This window comes from Lepeophtheirus salmonis, chromosome 5, assembly GCF_016086655.4.
Source record: "Lepeophtheirus salmonis chromosome 5, UVic_Lsal_1.4, whole genome shotgun sequence".
Taxonomy (NCBI): Eukaryota; Metazoa; Arthropoda; class Copepoda; order Siphonostomatoida; family Caligidae; genus Lepeophtheirus; species Lepeophtheirus salmonis.
The window spans coordinates 67,433,320-67,458,409 of record NC_052135.2 but is presented as its reverse complement, the minus strand read 5'-3'; the positions used below and the strand labels follow the sequence as shown (position 1 = coordinate 67,458,409).

At 28.3% G+C, this 25,090-nt stretch overlaps 1 protein-coding gene across 1 annotated transcript in view; it reads left to right on the top strand.

Annotated features, from left to right (window-relative positions):
* The window catches only part of LOC121118696 (uncharacterized), a 28,172-nt gene extending 15,102 nt beyond the window's left edge, over nucleotides 1–13,070 (top strand). The window contains exons 4-5 of the mRNA XM_040713282.2: nucleotides 424–640; nucleotides 12,562–13,070. Coding sequence (XP_040569216.1) covers nucleotides 424–640; nucleotides 12,562–12,885 — 541 coding nt within the window. The 3' untranslated portion in view covers nucleotides 12,886–13,070. The remainder of the gene's footprint in view (nucleotides 1–423; nucleotides 641–12,561) is intronic.
* Nucleotides 13,071–25,090: the final 12,020 nt, after the last annotated feature.

The following is a 25,090-nucleotide window of genomic DNA, read 5'->3' as shown; positions in this document are numbered from 1 at the left end:
TCAAAGGTTAATAACGCATTATCGATTACAACTTTGGAAGAAATTGAAATACAGAACTCAAACAATTGTCATTTTTTAAGTTTAACACAGACTTTCAATCTACAATTTTATAAAAGTAAGATAAAAATAAAATAAAAGGGAAGGATATTCAAAATAACAAACTTTTGATTAAACTCTATCAGAAATTAATACCAATTATTATTATGAACACTGATTGCAGGGTGATGAGTGTGCTCTAGCAAGTGCTCATTTTAGGTTTATTTAAATTTTATTATAACCTTGTATAACTTTTTAAACAGTAATACAAACGCTTTTTGTCAAATTTCAAAGAAAATAAAGCCATACTTAATTTGTCGAAGTTATTTTATTCATTTCTTTGAACGTGAAGTTTAACTTAATTATACAACTTACACTTATTTACAGTGATATGGAGTTTTGTCTTAAACATACCAATTTTACATCAGAACAAATAGATAATTGGTTTAAAGGATTTCGAGCCGAATGTCCGAATGGGAGACTTACAAAAACACATTTACATTCTCTCTTTTGTAAAATTCTACCAGGTGGAGATAGTGAAGCTTTCTGCAATCATATTTTTAGAATATTTGACAGTGATGGAAATAATTTCCTTGACTTCAAAGTAAGTTACCATATCTCAACCAAAAGATGTATTTGTAATAATGACAATTCAGCACTCTACACACAATATTCTATAAGATTTGCAAAAGGTACACTGAAGTTATTTTGTTTTCAGAAATAACAAAAAAGATTTTATGTTTACAATGAGAAAAAAATATTTTTTTAGCGCAGGAGAAAAACAAAAGATAAAGAATTTTAAAAGGAAAAAGATTAAAATATATTCTTTGTATATATATATATCCTTATATAAAAGAAAAAAATATAAATCCTGTGAATATATGTCCCTCCACAGAAGTCCGAATCTCTCTTTCTGTTTTGCCCAGCAACTCCAAATCAATATCCGTTGTTTCTGAGATTCTTCTACGTTTTACCACTCACAATAGACAATAATGTATTACAAGGAGTGAAAAAAAACTATTTCACCTTATGTTGATATACAATTTTACTTGTACGACTCATAAAAATATAAAAAATTACTTTTAAATATTTTGTTAAGAGTATTTTTAGTAAGAATAAACAATATCAATTTTATATTCGTCAATTAATAAATGAATGAGTATGAAGTAAACCCTAAAAATAGATTATTATACTCTATATACGGATATATATATATATATAGTTAATTTTGTTTCATTAGTATTTATAGTATTTTTCTATCGGTTATTTTAAGCAATGTTTCCCAGGCAATAAATCATTTCTTCATTTATGAAAATATTATTAAATATTCATAAAGTTCAATTGCTCATAATATTTTTGTGCTCAAAATACAGCATAATTTGTTACATATTATGGTATATTTTATTTATCAACTACCTTTGAACACTTATAAAAAATTTTAACCTATAAAATATACCAAATAAATACTAATAGTAACATATTCTCATTATTAGACTAGCAATTGCTGTTTTTTTAGTATTTCAAACATTAATATAATGCAGTTATTTGTTTGTCAATATTTCATATTAATATATTATATAATCTCTAAACAAGTCAAGCTCTTTTTTATTCATTTAAAGAAGAACAAAAAACCAGGTTTGGAGATATTTTGAAGTACATTGAACAAAATGTTTTAGAATAAGTATTTTTATTTTCAAGCCTAACCTTTTTAGAAGCAAAATTTACTATTTAGTTAATGTAAAATCCCCTTACATAATTTTATAAGTACAAGTTGCAGCTTTCCCATAAATTAAATAATATCACATACTGTTGTGAATAATACAAAAATAGTAATGTGTAAAGCTTATTTTATATCTTACGTAAAAAATTGTTTAAATCACCTTTTAAATAAACTTTTTTGTAGTAAATTTTCAAAACAACACTTTTTATGAGTATATTAAAAGTAGAACGGTCGCAATTTTTAAATAACTTTAATTTTCATGAAATAAAAGAATTTAGTTAGGATTATATTTAAAGATATAAGATACTTTTTTCTAATATTTATTTATTTATATTTATTTCTAATCAGTTATTAGAGAAATGATTAAATAAAATAAAAACTAATGTGTTCTTTCTATATTTTTTATGAAATTTTTTGACCTCTAAAATAAAGGGATTCTGTTTGCACAAATATTTTTGACTCTTATACATAAATGAACCTTTCTGTTTTATTTTGAAAAATGAAGTTCAATACTTCAAATTTATTTAAAAATCAAGCTGTGAACTTTAAATGAAATTTAAAAATTATTTTTTATTTTAATTGTTTTTAAACATAAAATTAAATATTAATTAGCCATTAAAATTTTGCCGCATAAAAACTTTTTCGCCATGAGTCCATTGTTTAATATATTTGATTGCACAAATAAGAATGAAACTTTTATTTACAAATATGAATTGATTTTATGTCAAACATTACCTTATTACATTACATAATCATGCTAGATTACAAAAGTAAAATTATATACATATTATCAGATTATTAGTAATATAAGTGTTGTTTTTTTTCTCACTAGTCACTTTTGTACCACAAAAGTGGGTATTTTTATGCCTAAAAAGAGCAATATTTTATATATATATATATTGATAGTTGAAAAATGATAAAATATTTTAAATAACAAATTTTAAATAACTTTTGAGATATAACATTTTTATGGTATTATTTTTAAAATTCTAAAATTGCATTTCTTTATTTTACGAAAAACTTTGCAGTTCTCCAAAAAAAAAAGAATATATTCCCAAAGTAGATAACTATTTATTTAAAGAAAGACATTTTCCTAGTGTTTTTGTAAGATAGTCGAAGCTTTGTTTCATTGTAAAACAAAGAAATGAAATAGTAGTTATTAATATATATGTATGATGCATCATATTCCAATATTGCATTATTTGATATTAAGCAAAAATTATTAATCAATTATCATTTAATCCATTAGTAAAAGGTCTTAAAATATAAGCTTATAATTTATTTGCTTGAATTATTTTTTTATTACCCGGTGGTACATAGAAATCTGAACACTTATTAATTCAATAATTAATGAACGTTTAGGAATTGAAATTAATTCATATTTCGATATATTAAAGTATAAACAATTAGTTATAGCATAACACAAACCTAACTCTTCAGCTTAGGTACATGTCGAGAAAATGAAACTTGAACGTCATCAACAAATTCTATTGAAGCACTCAAAGCAATTTGGTGTCTCCAGGACCACTGTCTTTTCCGTCAGCAAGTTCGAAACGTTGAAGAACTCCAGAAGAGTTCTAAAAAAATAGCAATCCCGTCAAATCCATGAGGGCCCATATTAGAGATCTGTGGGTTTTACATCAGACTATCCAGAAATCTATCAAAAAAGTGAGTGGAAAGAACCTTTTGAGAGAGGTTAATGACACTTTAAACACAAGCAATACAAAATATCCATCTCCTCTTTTACAAGACTCTTTTCCGTATGTCTTTTGAGGTCTTTTGAACTCTTTTTAGACACTTTTGGCCTACATGCACCCTTGATGCCAACCATTTTTGAGTGCATGTTGAAGAAAAGTCCTTCAGTTTCCGTCATTCAAACACTGAGGTCCTTAAAGCCACTGATACCCTAAACTGGGACGCCAAGACAGAGGAATACATCTGCTGTGGGTTCCAAGACTTCCTCCAGCGCTGCCTGGAAACCACCATTGCCACTAAGGGTGGCTACATTAATGACTAAGAGAGCTTAGAAACATATTATATTTTTCATTAATAAATTATATATTGTTGAAATTTAAAATTGGAGGTGTTCAGATTTTAATAGACCACTCGGTATATATTAATAAAATTTTATGATACTATTAATTAATCAATTATTAATTATAATTAATGCACATAATAAATGTCATATTACTCGATTTATACTTGAAACAATTGCAATAGGATCTTTTTCTCGAACAATGTTGATTATTATAAATAAATAAACATACTTTCTACAACAATCAACAATAATTATAAGTTATTTATAGATTTATTGTGGAAATTTTTTTTTACCAGAGTTATGTATGTAAAATATAAACCATAGCGTTTTCAAGTGATATTATTTTTGGTACACTGGGTACAACATTACAACCAAGGTCTACATAAAAAAAAACCTTTGCTTTTATATTACAATTTAGTTTTTTTCTATACTCAAAGGCATGTTTGATATATATTTTAATGGAAATCGTTTATTTTTTTAATTGATGATATATACACCTGTATCTCCAACATGGATTCACTTTCGATTTATTAAGCAATCTGTGACGCTAAAGACACTGTATAATTTTATAGTAACAACTAAATTATTGATTAGTACATTCAAATAAAATAGTGTCTGAAATTGCTTATGAAGAAATTAAGATTTTTAAAAGATCAGAACATTATTTATTTTAAGATTGTATCGGCTCTATTGCTGAAAGTTAAAGTCCTTCTTTTAAAAAGAGTCCCAAATTATAAATTCCGCTCCACAAGGCATTATTTTCACTTAAACTATACTTAGTTAGGTACGTGAATTTGCAAATATATTTTTCCAGTAAAAAGTAAATTAATTTCACGTACACAAGTAGTTTGCCATTATTTTTAAAAAGCAAAAGGCTTAACAAAATAAAGATTATTTATACATATTTTATATACCAGTGGATGCGTATATACTTAAATATAGTCAAGATAAATTGGTAATGTCGTGACTGGATTATATATGATGTGATCATTTATCAAAGATCTCCATAACGATTTTTGCATCCAAAACAGTTCCGTTTTTAAAATTTAGTGTAGAGTTGAATGATACGTCAAATAATGCTACCGATTCACCTTTAATTTATGTTATCCCATGCGTGATCTTAAGGCTACAACTAAAGGAGAAAACTTGTAGTATTTGATAATATAAATTAACATATAAGTGAATACAATTATTTTGAGTTATGATTGTATAAGCAGTGAAACGTCTTGTATAGTTTTAATATAAAACTACTATTTATATTTAGTTAAATAGAAGCGGCATATTAAAAATTGAAATAAAACTCAAGGTAAAAACTGCCTCAATAATATATAGTAGATTTGTTTAACAACTGGTGTTTTCAAAATGTGGGAGAAAGAGCCGTTTTTCCCTCATATAACACTAGTCAATAAACTTTTACCCTGTATTTTTGATTTATTTTATTTCGTAAAACATAAAAATATATTATTAAATTAAATATTTATCGAAGCCTTCAGAGAACAACATTTTATATACTATTCAAAACAATTGATAGCTTTATAAATATAGATAAATAATTTTAAACCAAACAATCTTATATAACTTTAAAAATATTATAGATTTTTTATATTATAGATTTTCGAAAAAGTATTAAGCAAAGAGGTAAAGTTGTACTATGAAATCACATTTCCACTTAGTCTCTTCAGATTGTCCATTTTATATTTTGTTTCTTTAAATTTTGATAGAAAACCCCCTGTCCTTCTCCCCAATTGTTTCATAAATGTGTCTGTTTATATTTTTTTAATTGAAAAAAATAGCAGATACATCAATCAATAAATAAATTGCTATTTAGGGAAAAAACATCCTTTAAAATCAAGGGATAATTGTTCTGGGAGTGATATCTGTTACTGTGACACTGTCTCAAGAACAAAATAAAGGGAGGTATAAGCAATCCAATAGATTCCTTGAATATATAACTATTTACTTACTGTTTTTTCCTCTCTTTGGAGTCTCAACCTAGTGAGGGGATGGTGTGAAGTCTCTCGTAAGTGCTCCACTTCCACTAGGGAATTAAGGTAAATATCAAACGTTGTATGCTTATAAACTTGTAATGTTCATATGTCAAACTTGTATCTTAAACCACATCATATAATTATAATTCTATGATATTTGGAGCTCATTCTCTTCCATTTCAAAATTTACATTAATGCGATAAATCAATTTTTCACTAAGAATTACAACACATAAGTTAAAGTATTTTAGATCTGATATACTATTTATGTTATATGGGTTAATTGAAATATTATTACAATGTGTGGTCCATTGAAATCAGAACACTTACTATCTCAATAATTAATTAAGGTTCAGTGATTGAAATTAATTCATATTTTTATATTAACAATTAATTACAAAACGAAACAACCCTTAGCTCTCTAGATTATGTACAAGTCGAGAATATGACACTTGAATATTTTTGACAAGTTTCCTTGTGCCCACTCCAAGCAGTTAAATGTCTCCAAGACCACCCTCTACGCCATCAGCAAGTCTGAAACGTTGGAAGAAAGAATAGCTCTGTTAAAAAAGCCAAAATGAACCCGGAAAAGTTTAAAAAAAACATTCCAGGCCAATCCCCTCAAGTCCATGAGGGCCCATTTAAGAGTCCGGAGTTTCATATTATACAGTTTACAAAGCTATAAAAAGTGGCTTGAGAGAGCCTTGTAATGGTGGAGAGGCTACTTTTGAGACAAGCAATGAAAGAAACCCATCTCCTTCATTGCAAGACTCTTTTGAGTTTTTTTCCACTCTTATTTCCTTAGCCCTATTTGTGTTATAATTTATTTAACATTCATTATTACATCTCAATTTAAAAAAAATATTTTGATCTTTTTATGTATATTTTATAAATAAAACATTGCACTTTTCACTAGATATTTAATAGTCATATTTCACTAATACATGGATTAATGATATTATCATCTAAAAATGACAACGATTTCATGTATCAACATACTTACATTACCAAGTGCGGTGAAAAAATCTTTAAACTTTCAATCTAGAACTTTATCACGATGCATTTCAGCAACCACTTGTAATAGGGTATGGCCAACTTAAAAACCAGGCTTATAGAACAATAAACAGAGTATGTAATCTACATCACAACAACTCCAGTATCTAGGTGTTCTGAGAAGCATTTTTTTAACATTTATTTAGACAGAAAATAATTTATAACAATTAGAATTATCTAAAATTTTCTGGTGAAGATACATTTACAAAAATAGCCTTAAACATTATAGTGTAAAATTTCTTCACCAGATGAAGGACTTCAAGCATAAAATATTCATATATCTAAATTAAAAACATTAGCATCTATAATCGATAAAATACACATATAAAATATAAATAGCAAATTTGCTTTCAAACCAACAACTAGCTGTTTTTTTTTTTTTTTTTTTTCCTTTTAAAAAGTTTGAGTATCTTCTACTAAGTCCGAAAAAGTATTGATGCATTTGATGAATAATATCAGAGGCCCAGTCCCAAGTACCCTCGATCATCCTAGGTTTCTTCAACTCGAACACTCCATATCTTGCACCCGCCGAAATTAAAATATTTTTAGGGTAAATTTATCCCCTCTGCAAAGTACCACAGATTATCATTATATTAACAGTTATATTCTTAACCAGGTAATTGTGGACATTTACATTTAATAAAGCATTCTTGGGGCTATCTGAAATTGAGCTGACTTCTGAGGCAGATTTAAGTCGAAGTACTTTCTTTACTTTTTTTCCCTATGACATGCCCAAATTTTCAAATGAATTATCGCCGTTATTATATTAAAAACTTTATTGTCCTCCAGACCCAAAATTATATCCACAGTCGTTCTACAATCGTAAGTGAGAGTCGCCTTTCAAAGAACTCTTTGTTTTGCAGCAAGCATAGGGAAAAGTCGTCAATATATCCATTTATAAGATAAGTTCCAAGTATAACATATTCATAGCATGGACTTGATGTTATCACATATCTCCACTCCATGTTGGGATTCTTCGTTATATTAACAAAAACTTTCGAATAAATTTTTTGATTGTGTCCACAAAAGATTTGAGCCCACCACGCAACGAGTTCTTGGTCTCTTTAAAGCAGAAATGTCATTCCACTGAAAACCAAGAATTTCCCTCCAATATGACATCCTCCGCCAATATTGGTAAAGAGATAGCCTTATACAAAACATTTGGAATAACAAAAGTGTTATAAAGGTCTATTCTTTTTTTAAGGTTAATATTGCGCCAGCCTTTGATAAAATTATTGACTCTCGTTTTTAGTTCCAGTCAATTTAATTCTGAGGGACCAGAGCCCACCCATTTAATGTCAACAACAGTTATCATTTTTTTGGTAGAACGATTTGAAATTTTGAAGCCTACAGTCTTTTTGATTTATTTATTTTTAATCCCGACTTTTTTTCGAACGTTGTAAAATAAGATAAGATAATATACATTCTTCTTCACAATTGAGCTTCCAAGTTCGTTTCTGTAACTACAGTCATATTATCGGTATATAGATCAATTAAATGTTTAATATTTCCAAAATTGACACCGAATCCTAGATATTTTTTGTCATTGTGGTTCTTAGCTCTTCTACGGCAGCTACAAAGAGCAGGGGGGAGAAGGACAACCCTGCCGACAACTTTTACTCAAGTATATCTGCTCTTTTTACTTCCAACAGTAACTGTCGATGATCCTGTAGCTAGTAATGCACTAACAGGATTAATAAAACCACTTGGTAGTAATTTTTTCACCGTTTTAAAAATTTGAAAATGAGAAAGGAAATCGAATGTTCTGGAAAATTCTATCGCAATAATAGCTCCAAAACGCTTTTTCCTATCCACTGCTACAATTGCTGTCTGAATATTCCGGAAAATTTCAGTTATTTTTTTTCCTTTTAAAAACCCTTTTTGTTCTGGACCTATCTTTTTATTTAAAATAGGTTCAATTTAACTTGCTATCACTCCTGAAAGTATTCTGTATGTTTTGTTCAGTACAGTGATTGATCTCCAGTTGTCAAGGTTTAAGCCATCTCGCTTTTTGGGGATTAGAACAATTCGTCCTTTAGTAGCTTCGTTTTATAGCTTCTGGCAGATATCCCTTTTCCCCATAAAGTTTCCCTTTTTATATAAATACGGCTCGATCTCTTCTCTGCATTTCGTAAATATCTTTCCCCAGTTCCATCTAGACCAGCGCCTTATTATTTTCAAAGTGTTTCCTAATATATTCAGATAGTATCTCGTTAGAGAATGAAGAGATAATTTTCCTTTTCCTTTTAGGAAAATTACTTCTGAACCCATCAACAAACTTGGGAAGGTTGAACAAAATGCCTCTGCAATGTCCTCTTGCTTTTATAAAGTTTTACCCACATACTCTATTCTCTTTATTACTGAGGATGAGTAATTTTTTTTGTTGGTAAGGTTTTTAATCCTTTAATGGGGATTATTATTATTTTCTATTTTAGTCCTCGCTTCTAACTTGGCGATTTCTGCAATGCTGCACTAATTATAAAGCTAAGAAGTTATATTTTGTTAAAAAAGTGAATCCACGTTCAAGGAACGTTCCAAATTATTGTTAAAATCATCCATCACTTTTCTTTTTTTTACTAGTGCAGCTTCTAGCAGTACTATCTATTGTGTGTTTAAGGGAAAAACATAATTATTTTACAGAAAATGAAGAAGTAAAACTATTTGCAATGTTAGTTTTCATTTTATTTATGCATTTTTCATTATCGATCAACTACACAGGGAGTTTCCGGGCCTTTAAAGAAGTTTGGAGTGCAAAACTAACCATTATCATCTTTTGTTCGGACAATGGTAAAGAACGATAGAAGATATGCTTAGTATTTTTATAGATTAATTTTGACACAAGTACAAAATAAACTTGTTACTTTGATGTGCCTCTTCTCCATGACACATTATCACTGGTGCTAAAATAGGCTTGTAATCAATCAAATTTAATTCACATATAAGTTTTTCCAGATATTTTTTATTTTGATATGAGTTGCTGACACAATTTAGGTCAACGTCGAAGTCTCTTACGAGTAAGCTTGGTAGATTATTACCTTTACAATGGTTAATAATGGCCTGGAAGAATGATTGACTCTTTTGAGAAGCATTGCCTTTTTGCTGGTTGCTTGCTAATTTTTAGTATATGTTGTTTATGCGAAAAGGATGGTACTATATAAAAAAAAATTACGAAAATTTTTCATACTAATGAGAAAATAAATATTAATGAACAGTCCATGTATAGTTGCCCTAGCCTGTGCGCATCGATTGATTTATTTCTTTCTTGTTGTAAATCATTAAATAAATCGATTAAGTATTCACCATCATCATATTGATAATCAAAAGATAATTTCCCTTCATTAACTGACTTTAAACAAATATTTTGAGCCTTGGGATGTATTTATGGCATCTTTCGTAATTATTCCAGATAAATTGAAGAATTATCGAGCTCCCTGTGCAACTAAAGGATGTAAGTTGTCGAAAAAATGAAAACAGTAACCCATGGCTTCCAATAACCTTTTTTTCCTACATGACATTGACGTACAAATGCGATCACCTATCTGAAATTCAAAGCAACTTTATTATATTTAACAAAATTTTGATGACTTAAGCCATCGTCTGTAAATAATATGTCATTAATTCAAACTAGAAGCAAATCAGATCAATAAACTCTGCTATTAATATGATTGATCCATAATACTCCTGAATTGTCGAAAATCTTGGGCCTGCATTTGTCGCACTTGGAAAAAAAAACTTAGCTCAATGGACAACACGCTCGGAAAAAATAGTTCTCTTGAATTAAATAAGTTTAGTTTCGGGTTTCGGTCGTTTATAGATAAATCAATATGTAATTCAAAGACAATTCCTAGGTCAGATTGAGTAATTATAATTCTATACTATTTAACACCATCTCACCAATTAATGGACCATTTAAAAAAATAAATTAATTGCATGAACAATGTTCAATTTCGAAAAGTCACTGTTTAAGACAATTTCAGAAATCTTACAAACAATTTTCCAATTCCTTAACTTTCAAGAACTGTATCAATTTTTCAAGACGTTTTACTATTTTACAAAACTATTTGGTAAATGTTTTTCTCGCCTATAAAATGATGGCAAAATAATTTCAAAATTTTTTACAAAAAATGTGCAGAGATTGTTTAGAACATGAGAAACATTATAAAGAAATGCACGACGTAGGTCAATGGACAATGTGGTCGGAAAAATGATTCCCTTGTAATTCGTGGGCGTAGGTTCACAACCCTTTTATCCTGAAAAAAAAAATATACATTATGCATATGGGCTTCAAGTAATATTCGTATGTCAGATGGCGTTATATTAATGCTATACTGTTTATTTATTATGCAACTACATCTGACTCATTAAACAAACATTAAAAAAGTATTAATTTTTCTTTTGAATTTGCAAGTTGAGGGACGAAATTGATAATTTCATTTTTTCTTCCTTAATTAAAGTCCAACCATCGTAATATTGGCATATTTGATGGGATCTTTGATATGATCTTATATGTAGACAAATTTTGGAAACCTTTATAACAATATCCGTTTTAATTTTGTTGAGTATTGACTCATTGACTGAATATGGAATAAAAAAATAGCAACACTTGCTTCTGTCTAGTTGCAATTTCAGCAAGCATAATCACAAAAATATGTCGCATATTTGCTTGTATGCTAATGAAGAGTAATTTTTCACATTAGACAGTCTACATGTTGATCATGGTCTTTTAACTTTTTGATGACAATTTCATACATATCAATCCAAGTAACCATTATTAAAATAAATTGTTATTGGCGAACTATAATAAATGATTAAATTAAAACCATAAAGTAGTACTTAAATCATGTCCAAGACCTAAAAAAATTATATTATGATAGAAAACAAGCTGAAGCTAATCAGTAACAAGACAAAAAAACCATCATCTTGTTATTCTACTAATTGTCCGCTCTTGTCCTTGAGCCCTTTAGAACTAAGTATTTGTATATCTTCACTCTAACTATGACTGTTTTCAGTGGGATGAAAATTTAGGAATTTATTGGACTTTCAGAGAAAGGGTCAAACTTCCTTAATATTTTTGTATTTTCTATACATTTTTACGGACTCCAATTTTTTTATTTTAAATCTATAGCAATTTACCTATAAACCATATTCCTTGTTATTGTCTTAATATAGATATTTTATAGTAAAAAATAGTTTTTAACCAAGTACAGTGTACATGTTGCAAAAAATATTTTTAAAAGAAGCAACCTGTATGCCATAAACCAGAAATTTTTGATTATTATTGTAATTTTCATTGTTCTCGTGGTGAAAGTAATCAAGAACACAGCATCTCAATCAAGTGAAAAATAAGATTTTAAGTTATGTTGACTAGAGTAAAAATTCAAAGTTATATATGTCATTACTAATTATGTTTAATATATGACGTCATTCAAATAAAAAATGCAGTGTTTTTTTGATTTTAAATTTTTCCGCCGCACCTGATTTCCCGTATCACATGCACAACCACAATTGGAACTTTTTATTTTCTGAGTTACATTGAAAAAAATAAGTCTGTTTGCCACCCCTCTTGAGTAACTCTCCCAGTTCTTCAAATGATTGTTATATAACATTTTATGCTCCTATTAAATTTCATATTATTCATTTAATTAAATCCATAGCAGTGAACTTAAATATTAACTATCCATACGATTTAGTACCATATTATTAATAATTTATTATCTATTTTAATAGGAATTTCTAATGGCTCTAGACGTTTCATCACTTCGAAGTGAAAAAGAAAAACTTGAATGGGCATTTAGACTCTATGACTCAGATTATTCCGGAAGTATTAATGTAAAAGAAATCAAAGCTGTTTTGGATACATTCAATGCATTAGAAGGAATGGATTCGAGTGAAAGCGGGATGTCTGAAGAGTTCAAAGCACTTGAAAAAATGAATTCTCAAGAACGAGCAGAATTCATTTTTGATATTTTAGATGTTGACAATGATGGAGAAGTGAGTCTTGAAGAATTTGTTGATGGGTATATGAAAATAAAAGAGGGAATTATTGATTAAAAAATAATTAAAAGCTAAAACACCTACTGAATAGATTTTTTTAAATCAGTTTACAGATATGTAGTTGTTAAATTTAATGTTTCATTGAAAAATAATTATTTGTCACAATTATACATATCAATATAAATAAAATAAATTAAAAGGATAGTGAACTATTTCACCAAAGCTACATATATTCTATAAAATTGTTTAGAAGTAGGGTTATTTTTGATTTCTAGAACTATTCCAAAAATCTATCAAAAGGTTAAAATTGATCTTTCAAGAAACTCAAGGTCTGAATAGTGCATAACTGTTTCTGTCCATACTTTTTACACATGTTTCATGCTAAGAATTGATTTGATTAGTGAAAAAGTACTTGGATTTTCCCCTTGTTGAGCAATTGTCTAGAAAATCATATAAAAATCATTCATATCTTCATTTTATCATCTGCTATTGTTGATTATGTGTGCCAAACTGTAATAAAAGGAAAATAAAACATTATCTAAAAACGTAATCTATGAATATAATTACTATTCAAGATATAAACTATACTACTAAAGGTTTACCCAGTGTTGATCGAGCCAAGAGGGAAAGGAAAATCACATTAAAATGGTCAAATCCTTTAATAATCAAATATTTTTTTAAACCAAGTTTTTACTTAAATTATCTCATATTTTGAAAAATATTCAAAAATAGTTTTATTTTTGTATAGGTCATGTTTAAACTACAGATATAAATTACCTACTATATTAAATATGTTGGGCAGATACGAAAAATACATACATATTTAATAAATTGTATTAAATTTTAAATTACTCTTAATTTTTTTATCCTGTAAAATATAACATATTTTAATCAATTGTAGGTGTGGTATTTTTGGAAGCATTTGATATATAATGCAGTCTTGTCGTCTATATTTCCAACCTTGTATCTCAAGTAACTCAAGAAAATGGCATATATTGTCAAATTTTGTTTTGAAGTTGGATAATTTTAGTAGTTTATATCGACCAATGGAATATCTGGGAGATCATTCTATGATCAATGTTTTGGAAATACTCCTTCTAAACTTTATTTATGAAATGTTATTGTTTGTTTTCGATGGCAAAGCCAGGTATTCCGAATACTAACATCCACCATCCATCTAAAAATTGGTCATCACAACTTCTTTGCTCGAATGTGAATTCTTAAATAATCATTACTACTTGGCCCATCCTAGCTATAATTTGCAAATCTCAGAGATTTTGAGACTATTGTGTTCATAATAGTGTCAGCCATGAAAAAATGAATTTTTCATAAGGACTTAACTCAGAAATATTGATTTCAAGACTTTCAGTGTTTAATTTGTCTTACACAACGGCGGATTGAAAATGGCATTATTTTCTCTATACCAATTTAGAGATTTAATCTTTTTTGCATTAAGTGTATATGGTTAATGCACTGAAGTGCCCTTCAGATTTGGTTCTCCTCTATCACTAATTTTATCATATTTCAATATATATTCAGCTTCACTTTGATGCTGGCGTTCACTTAAATTATCAGTTAAATCCCCGTTATTTTCATCCGCTGAATTTCCATCCAATTCTGGATAGATATCAGGAGGAGTTTTAAAAATATCCTTATTCTGTTCCTTCTTCTAGAATATCATATATTTCTTGTACTTTCAACCAAGACAAAAATCCATTTTTCTTAATAACTTCAGCATGTATAATATATATTAATTCGTCTACTAAATTTATGACCTACTTATATTTTTTTAAATAAGATGTCTAATTTAGACGGAATTGTGGGACATGGAAATTTCTTTAACTAAAAGGTATGTACTCTTTTTCTACCCAACATAATATATTTAGCAATTAAAAATAATTTAGCTATAATATTTAGAATAATGTTTTGAATAAGGATTTAAAGTTAACAATTTTAATATATAAAAAATCATAGTAATAATCCTTACTTTTTCTTAGGGACCATTATGAATGAAAATTCCCAATACGACAAAAGAATGTCGAATAATATTATCACATAACAGCATTTTTTTTAAAGTCCTATTTGATTAATACAATGTTGATATGTATCTGTAGAAAGGATATTTTGTGTATATATTTGTCCACAACGTCAAAACATATACTACTATCCATTGTAGGTCGGGTAGATATGGGTTAAGAAAATCAAAACATTATTTAGAAAATAATTCTATATACTAATAATTTTAATATATATAAATTTTTTGTTGTTGTCAAAAAAGATTCTGATAATTCTAATTTTAATTTTCTATGATTTTTCTCACTAATCAATCCGGGTAAGTAAGGTAATCCACAAAGTCTTCTCATAGCAACCCCCCCCCCAATTGTTAGTTAAACATTTATTACTGCTTGCCATTTATAAATAAAATAAAATTGTACAAATATAAGGCAACGAACACGACCACACAAAGGAGTATTTGTGCTACAACAGCAGATTCTAAAACCTAGTTTACATTAAAAAAAAATTCAATAATATTTTTTATTTTTTTACATTTTATAAATTTTAAAATACGAATGTCTTCGTTTTCTTCATTCATTGCTTGATGTCTCTCGTACGATAGAGCGGGGCATCTATTGATGAGATGATCTGCACTTTGCAATTCTTCCATACATACATTACACCCCCATACCAGACATTCTTTGGAGATAAAAGGTATCACTAAAGCTTCATACAATCAGGCAACCTTGTCTGATGTCAGTCGCCATTATTTTCCCCCAATGCAATAACAGTATTGATTGCCCTTTGCACCTTAGTTTTATTATTATGAATATTAAAAAAAATAGTGTGAAATAAATTTTAAATAACATATACAACATATATTTATCAAAAAAAATATTCTAGATGAAAAGTCTTTTTTTATTAACTTGAAAAATTGTACTATTTTGAATGCAAGAGTTTAAAATTTTATGTTTAGAGGTATTTTTGATGCATAAATGAGAAAAAAAACGAAAAATTGTTCAGAATAATGAGATATATTACAGTTAATCATCATTTTTTAGGTGTCAATTTTATATGCAAACGAATCTCCAGACAAATTTCTTTAAACTTTACACTATTTACTAATCCAATATTTACATAGAAGTTAAATTTTTTTGCATATGAAAAAAACAAAATTGTAATTTCCACTGATTTTTTTATTGGCCATTATTTTTTTTAATTTTGAATATATTTAGAAAACGTAGTTATTCGTATAATTATACTTAAAACGCCAATCACTTTTTGAATTATAATTCAAGCCCTATCTAGTCTCTTTGAGCTGAAAAAAACAGTTTAATTGTATTGGGTATTGCATAAAAAATTGACACCCCCGTATAAGCCTGACCAGGTTCTATAAAAGGGCCCATGTAAAAATTCAAACTCTTAGGTTAAACAATGTAAGCAACTATAAAGGACTGAAACACTTAAACACACATTTTTTTAAATTTATAAACAAATTGTCAATCTTCTTTATTTCATTTGGTCTCTCCAAAAAAGTTGAAAGTGTTCTTCCAATAACAAGAGCTATAAGGTTTGCCAAAATCGAGCTTTAAAAGCATGATTGCAGAGAAATTGGTCAAGACAGGCCTCTCTAAGCTGAATAAATCAAAGCTATTCTGATCGTAGTCCAATATTTGGTCTTCTATGTTAAGATTCCAAGGATATATCAGTTATTTTAAAACTATACTGGGCCATAGTACACAAATATCCTTCATTTTCGCTGATTAATACAGATTAGTGAGTAATTTAAAATTTTTGTAGATCTATAGAATCGTTATTGTCGTTTTATATTCCTTTTATTATTAATATTTTGAAGAATATTTAGGAAGGTTTAGCAGCTTAGAAGTCATAACAAAGAATGGGATTATTGTTCAGATTGTGATGAGTGTAAATTTGAAACAGCATGTTATTTATGCTCTTTTTAATTATTTCAATATCTTCAAAAATAAACCTTATTGGCAAGCAAGAACCAAAATAGCTATTTTTATAGTCATAGTTGTAAAAACTTTTATCAAGATTTGCAATCTAGGATTTATTCTACATTTGCCGAGTATGGATGTAATGCTGCATCTTTCTTCATATAATCAACTATTCTACTTATGTACTAATTTAATATATATGTAAATTGAATACAATATAATTTAATATCTACCCAATATTACTTATAACTTCAAAGTTCATTCATTAAATGTCTGTTAGAAATTGTATAAATATAAACAAAAATCTTTGTATCTAAATTAATAATTAGATATTTTCGTTTAATTTTTCAGAAAAAAAAATTATAATTGAAAGCAATAAATGTTTTCCTTTTGTTAAAGAAACTGAATAACTTATTGTAACAAAAAGACATAATTGATTTATCATTAAAGATTTGTTCAATAACCTCAAAGTCCCTCTAATTATATTGTGTATTTTATGGCATAACGATATGACAATATTACTGTTTGATAAAAAACAATAATGATAAATAATGGGGATCGTGAGTAATCGTTTAAAAAATATTCCTTATCCCAAGTTATATTTAAAATATAAAACAAATTATTTCAAAACAATAGTAAGAATATTTTTTCCAGATTATTTACTAAAGTGAAAAAGTCGTCAACAAAATTGTATCATATCTTCTTGTGGTTGGAACAAAAAAAAGAAAAGAAATAACAAAATTTCGAAAAAAAAACTATCAAATTTCATAACGTGAGGGGGTTGAGCAACCCGAAACCTTTTTAAAAATTGTTGTATATTTGCTAGTCATCATTTTGTACCCAAATGCATATTTTAACCCTAAGAAAGTTTAACATAAAAATATAATCTATATGGACTTTTCGATTTGTATTGTTGGTTCAATTTTTTCATGCCTGACCAGATAAAGGTAATTGAGACACAAAAACGTATTTCTGGTCATTGCTATAAATAATGGAAAGTAATTTATATTGAGCTTAATATACAATTGAGCCCAAAATTCTTCGTACCCTTTTTATTTTTTCCATATTCATATGTTTAAAAATATGAGGTTTTTATAAAGAATGTTTTTTTATGCATCAAAAATTTTTATTCCTTGTTTCAAAAGTATACATACACCTCCAAAAAAGTTAAAAATAGTATCAATTTTCTGGATTTTATTATTATAGTGAAGTCTGGAAATATTAAGATTCTTCTATAAAGTATTCGAGAGATCAATAATTTCCTTGAACCATATTCACAAGTATAAAAATGTGTTGAGCCAATTTCTTGGGTCAGTCTTATTTAACAATCAACATGACAAAGACCAAGGAAAACAGTGAAGCCAATTACCATAATCAAGGTGATAGCTACAAGCATATTTCTATCTGAAAATCCTCTGTCCAAGGCATCATCACCAAATTTCAAGAAACTGCCATGTCAAGAATCTTCCTTAAATTGGATTTATTGCAAAAATACAGTAATATATCCCTAGATATAAATTTTATTCTGTTTTATTTCTTAATGCTTATTTAAATTTGAATTGATTTATGTGTTATTATACTAGTCAACAATTATTTTTCCTTAGAGTAAATTAGTATGTTTGTATATTGAAATCAATATAATGTAATATAAACCCAATAAATTTTGTATTTATTACTTCAAAGTAAATTTTTCAAATAATATATTGATTTTGAAATATATTTGATGTTATTGAATTATCACAATACTTTTGATAAAAATTTTAGTTTGATTTTTGCCTATTCTGCTCACAAATGTTGATTTTTTCAATTTTCAATTATGACTATGTAATATTTCAATTATATAAAAACTTATTGAACTTGTTATAAAAATATGTTTAAAAACGTAAATAATTATTGTATTTCAAAATAATATACAATTTGTTGAAGTTTTGTTATGACATCTAATCATCTAAATATTATATTATTTCAATATTAAGTAAATTTTGTTATGAAAGAATTATTTCTACAAAATATCTTAATTTTACTAGCAAAAAAAGATTTTGCACAAAAATTATCATTATGTAGCTTTTTCTTCGTGAAACATTTTATGCAGGGAAAATTAATAAAAACATTTTTGTTAGAGTGTCACTTTTTACAAGCCCAAGTCAGGTTTTGAAAGTTCAAAATTATGTTGTGTCGATGGGGGAAATTACTTAAAGAAATTGCAGCACAAAACTAAATGTAAAGGCCAATTATTTGTTTTCATTATATTCCATATATCGGGAAAAATGTTACAACAGGCTTATTTTTTTAATATTGAAAAAGCTTTAGCCATCAAATTTACATTGAATTTATAATGTAATATAATTAATATATATTAGAAAGGTATAGTAATGTTTGTCAATTTTTTTTTGATATATTGGATGAAATATCATATTGACTGGTAAAAGTAAAGTTTTCTGCAAAAAGAAAGATAATATTTGCTACATTCTCATATTTATAATTCTTCATTATATTTACAAGTATAAAGTTAGAATATTTGACATATGGCATTCAATGTCACCTCTCAATTGGATACAGTTTCATGACATCCAAACATATCGAACACTTGACTTTGATAATCAAAATGATTCAAATAGAATGTGTCTTACCATTATAGTTCTTGCATATACTTGTTATCAATTTCTTTCTGGTCATAGTATGAATTTTACTTTCTTTTCTTTTTGTAGGGCGATATAATAACTAAAGAGGAATCTAAAATCACGCAGGGAACGTATTGCTTGAGAATAAATATTATAGTTTCTTCAAAGAACTAGGGGTTTTAGCTTTACCGTCTTACCAGAAAATGGCTTGATAAAGAACACCACATATTAAAAGATCAAAGGAAATGCTTTTATAAATCAGCTACATCAGCAAAATGAGGAAATTTATCACACAGTCCATAAAAAAGACATTTAGTTTCCACATATAAACCTAAATTTCTTTGAAAACTTTCTCCAAAGTCAAATCTGTTTCTAAAGGTATTTTTACCGAATACCTGATAATTTTTAAGAATTTTGGAGCACAACAGACCCAAAAAGATTATAATTGGAATGTAATTTTCTTTGAATGGTTTTAAAATATAAATGCTCGAAGCGTTTTCTCTCCTGAAAGAATTAGAAATCGGTTTTATCAAATTTTTGGTAAATTATACGGTCTTTGTTAGGTTTAGTCAAATGGAAAAAAAATGAATACTTTTTTTAAAAATCAGTATAAAGATATATGAGCTCCGTCTTTATATTAGCAAAATATAATTCAAAATGCATTAATTCCTTATCTTCTTCGCCATCTACAAGAAGAGCTTGGTAATCAATCGCTTCATACTTTTTTTAAGGTTTTTATTTAAACACAACCGAGCAATAATAATTTATTACATAATTTAAAAACTTTAAACTTCAAAGTCTTTTAAGTAAAATAAAAAAAAGCAGCAGGTAGAACTTTGATTTAATAAAGCAAGCGTGTGGGTGTAAAATCAATAGTATATAATTAATCCAACAATAAAAGAAAACAAGCAAAGTACGTCAGAGTAGAGTTATCATGTTGAGGTAATTTTCTAAGGTTTACTTTATAGATAGATTGGGACTTCTACTGCTTTGTTTATGTTGATAAGTTTGTAGTAGGAAATCTGTTATTATGTGGTGCAACTTCATATTCCCATTAACTACCAGTTCCATCATTATGAGTCTGGCCCTCTCAGAGATCATCACTCCAAAAGTGCTGAAACCCGAACCTTCTTCTGCCTTACGAATGACAATTTTTTAGAATACATCTCTATTATATAAATAAAGAGGTGAAGATGATACTGAACGGATCCAGACGTCTTTTTTTTTATTTAAATATCTTGGATTATTCTCAAGGATTTTTTCAGAACTGGCTTTCCTTACTCTGATGATGCTTAAAGTGGATAAAACAATAATACTTGGAATGTAGGGTCCGAATATCAGATATGTGTATCAAGGTGTTGCTGAATTGTACGACGTTGGACCAATAAATTGTATAAAACCACAGAGGACATTCTACCCTCTAGTTATTCAAATGAGGTAAGTTGATCAGATTTGAAAAGCTCTTTAATATTATGTAACCTTAAATTAGAATGTGTGGACTAGAATGTGCAGGGTCACACCATTTTGGGCCAAAAGGAGTCAATTTTTTTTTCTTAATTAAACTGGTCACTTTTAAGAGTAAAATTTATTATTTGCTAGACGTCCTTGTTATACAGTATGAATCTCAACAGGTGTATGAACTTTAGAATAATAATTATGTTCCAAAAGTTTACATAGTCAATGATAATCAGCTGGAGGATGAGAAAAAATTCTTCCGATTTTCTAATTTTCATATGACTTGTGTCTCGTTTGTTTCCTTAGTGGCCTCCGGCTAAATATTGACATCTGAAGGGCAGGGATTGACAAGTAAATCTTTAACCCCATAAGAGAAGAGAATTGTAAAACCTTCATATTTTGATAGCTAGTTATGAATACTTACTCATTAAACGTTAGGAACTACGTTTTACCAAAATTTATTCATAGGCCTGATTCATCTTTTGAAACTTATCTAGTGTTAAGTAAGTTATAATTAAAAACTGTGTTTACCTCTTCCGAGTACCCCTTAAGGATCATGTAAGGGGAAGGACAGTGTCAAAAATATGGACGAACAGGGGGGGGGAATATATCTCTGATTAGTTGCAAGAGTATATAATTATTAGAGACCGTGTAAAACACTCTCTCAAAATTTATAGAGCTTAGCTTTTTTTTTTTTTTCATTTTTCAATTAGATGATGGAATCCTTGATAATGCAAGGAATGTCTTCTGCTTGTCTCTTTTTCATGAATCCGGTTAGTTCGCTCAGAATAATGCAGGGAGCACTTTCACAAATCTCACATTAAGTATGCCCGTCATTATTTTATATGAAGAGTTAATTAGAGTAATGAGTCTGTAGTTACTTTTATGTTAAACATATTTTCCTTTTTTAGGAAACAGGATCAAAGTCCCTGAATTAATAAAACCATGAACAACACCATTTTCTAAGATCTCTTCGTAGGCACCATCAAGTAGTGAAGCTAAGTCCAAAGCAAAAATATATTAGAATTCGATAGGAAGTCCTGAAAACCCAGAAGTCTTGTAGTTTTTCAAGTAAGTGGATAGGAATCCTAATATTTTACTGTAATAGATTAGCCCATCTATTCCCTAATAATTTATCATTATCAGGCTACCCAAAATAGATTATCTATTCTCTATCGAATTGCCACCAACTGTATCCCCAACAATCGTAGAAATTGCAATTGGTGTATCCATACAGTCCTTTCATTTATATAAATTTGAAAAAAAAACTGGTTGTAATTTTTGAGACGATATTAGTATTCTTGAAAACTCTGCTGTTGTGGTAATCTTAACGTTTTTAATTATTGTCTTTGTCTTTCTTTGTGCTTATGCTAATATGCAGTCTTTTCTAAAAAAATTCTCAGGCAGCCTATTGCAAATTTGGCCGAGATGGGGGAATAATTGGATAAATACAAAGCGTTTACATTAAAATCCATCATGTTTTTAGCAAAAATAGAAGAAGCTAATACATAGTCAAGTCGGCCTCTTATTGGATTTTCTAAAGTTGTCCGTGAAAAGAAAGTCATCCCTTGGGTTCGAGGAAGTCGTTTCCGGGTAAGATCGTCAAGGAAATGGGTTGGTATAACCAGATCTAGATCTTGTTTATTTTATGGTTCTAGAATCACCGTAATTAAGCACATCCCTTATTGAGTTCCTTGTGACTATCTCACAGCTATATAATCTCGAGCTCTCCTGATATCCACTTTTATTTATATTAAAAAGGATCTGGACTCCCCCATTGGCGCATAGAGAGCAAAAACTCTTGTTCAAGCTCCTATGAAATCTATGTCGATAATTAAATAATAAGCCTTTCGTCTGTTTAACCTAGATTTGGATTTAACCATTCCTTGGCTAACACTACTATCATTTTGGTAGAATGAGATGATTACCAGATTTAGCTTTAAGCTGAAATGATTTTATTGTTTTTGGAAATAAATTGGGTGGTATAATATCCAAGCGTGTATCTACTAGACTAGAGCTAGAACATCAGGAAGATATATTGCATTCATGTGCTTAATATATTCTAAGCACGGAACAGTTTGGCTATGGAGTTAACAAATTATGGTTGCCTTTAAAAAAAAAAATCTAAATACCACTAACACTTAGTACAAATATATCAAAGACTAACGGATTTATGAAGATTTTTATTTTCCTTATGTCTCTTGGTATTTCCTTTCATCGAGTTCGGGTTGGACTTTTTGAAAAGCATATCAGTATGTCCATTGCATTTGGAGTGTTAGCCTCCAAAAGGTTCTGAAAGGATTTGTACAACATGATTTATTTCCTCAAAACTCACTGTAGGGTACTCTGCTTGGTCTAAAGCCAGTTTATTTTTATCACTTTTCTAAGTTTTCTAAGTAGTGATTAAAATACTCATAATTGATCAGGATGAAGTTGTACTTCGAAAATTTTATTTTATAATATTTTTTACTTTAACATTAATTATGAATCGGACCACCACCAGCCTCAATGAAAGACTCCAGCCCCCTCCAGAATCCCTTGCACACATTGGCAACGTATTCCCTTTTCATGATCCTCTGCTGGTTAATGGAGGTCTTCAGGGCATCAATATTCGGGTGGTCCTCCCGGCGCGTTAGTTAATTTCCTATGATAGCTTCTCTTGCCTTCATCGGGACATATACTAATTTTTTGTTTACAGCATGTACATCAATCAAACGCTTAGAATCTAAGCTATTCAAAGATAATCGAAACTTTATGATTTAATCAATAATACCAATTCAAGACTGTGATTTTAGGAGGTCTCATTACTTTTTCTACACCCGATATACATATTTTTTAAACTATGCATGATAAATTTCATATAAAAATTTAATAAATGAATGAAACCAAGAATTAATGTGGTAAAACTGACAATTTGAACAACAGGAGTGTTTTTATTAATGTTTGTCAACATAAAAGAGGGTAAAAAAATGTGAGTTTTACAAAAAAATTGTTTACCTAGACCATTTTAAATCTTAATTTTATGGTTCAAAATATAAAACATAATCGCCGGTGATAGTACGACCTTTCCGAGGTAATCAATGAATATTCACAGTTTGCATTATAATTTTTCTTATTAGGTTGAATTGGCTTGGTGGCCAGGTAAAAATCTGTTCTTTGTGATAAAAATACAGTTAGCAACGTTTTAGCAAATTTAAAAAATATTTAAAGGAAGCTCAATAACCTCAATTTTTTGTATAGATATATGAATATTGTTCTGAGAAAAAAAAAATATATATAGTGAATTACAATAAAAAATAGTTGAAGAGAAAACTTATACATATATAATGTGTTGCACAGAATTATATTTTAATATTCCTTATCTTTTCCCTACAAAACATGATTTTTTTTAATATTTTCATTTTGTTGAACTGTTAAAGTGTTAGGGTGATAATTACTTATATTTAGTAAAAAAAATATTAGTTAACTATATATTAAATTAAGTTATTTTTAGAGGAAGCTCAATTTTAACATTAATAGGTTAAAAATAAAAAATTATAATTAATTATCATTTTAATTAATTTTCAATTATGTTTTATGTGATAAATATTTGATTAGAGTATAACTTTTTTAATATAAGATAATTTAAATCACAAGCTTTTATGTTTTGTTTTTAAGATTATTTAATATACTCTAAGGAATATTAATACTGTCTTGGGAGAAAAAATATCTAAAATGTGAAAAACAATGCAAAATATGTGAAGGGAAAACTAATAAATTTAGTACATGTTGCGTGTAATGTTTTTATATTTTCTTCCTGCAAGATAGTATTCTTTTCTTTATTTTTGGTTGTGTCGGTTCTTAATTTGGAATATTAAATCAACCCCATATATCTACAATTTCATATCTCCTCTGTATATTTCCCATCAAATATTTCAAATAATGAAAAAGCTGCTTCGTGAACTTTCTCACGATAATCGAAAAAGAAGTCATTTATAAATAAAAAAACTGGCAACTTTCAAAACTTTGAGATTGTTAAGTTATATCTTACCAGTGTCCAATTTTGAAGAAAATTTGCAATTGAATTTTTTGTCAAAAGGAATCGATTTTGACCCAGCAACCCGGACATTTAAACAGAAGAAAAGATACCCTAATGATGGTTCTAGAATTTGGATGACAATAAACTTGCCAGCCTAATAACGCATCTTTCTGTACTTTGGATCCGGTTAATTGTGAGTAGTCCACTTTGCTAAC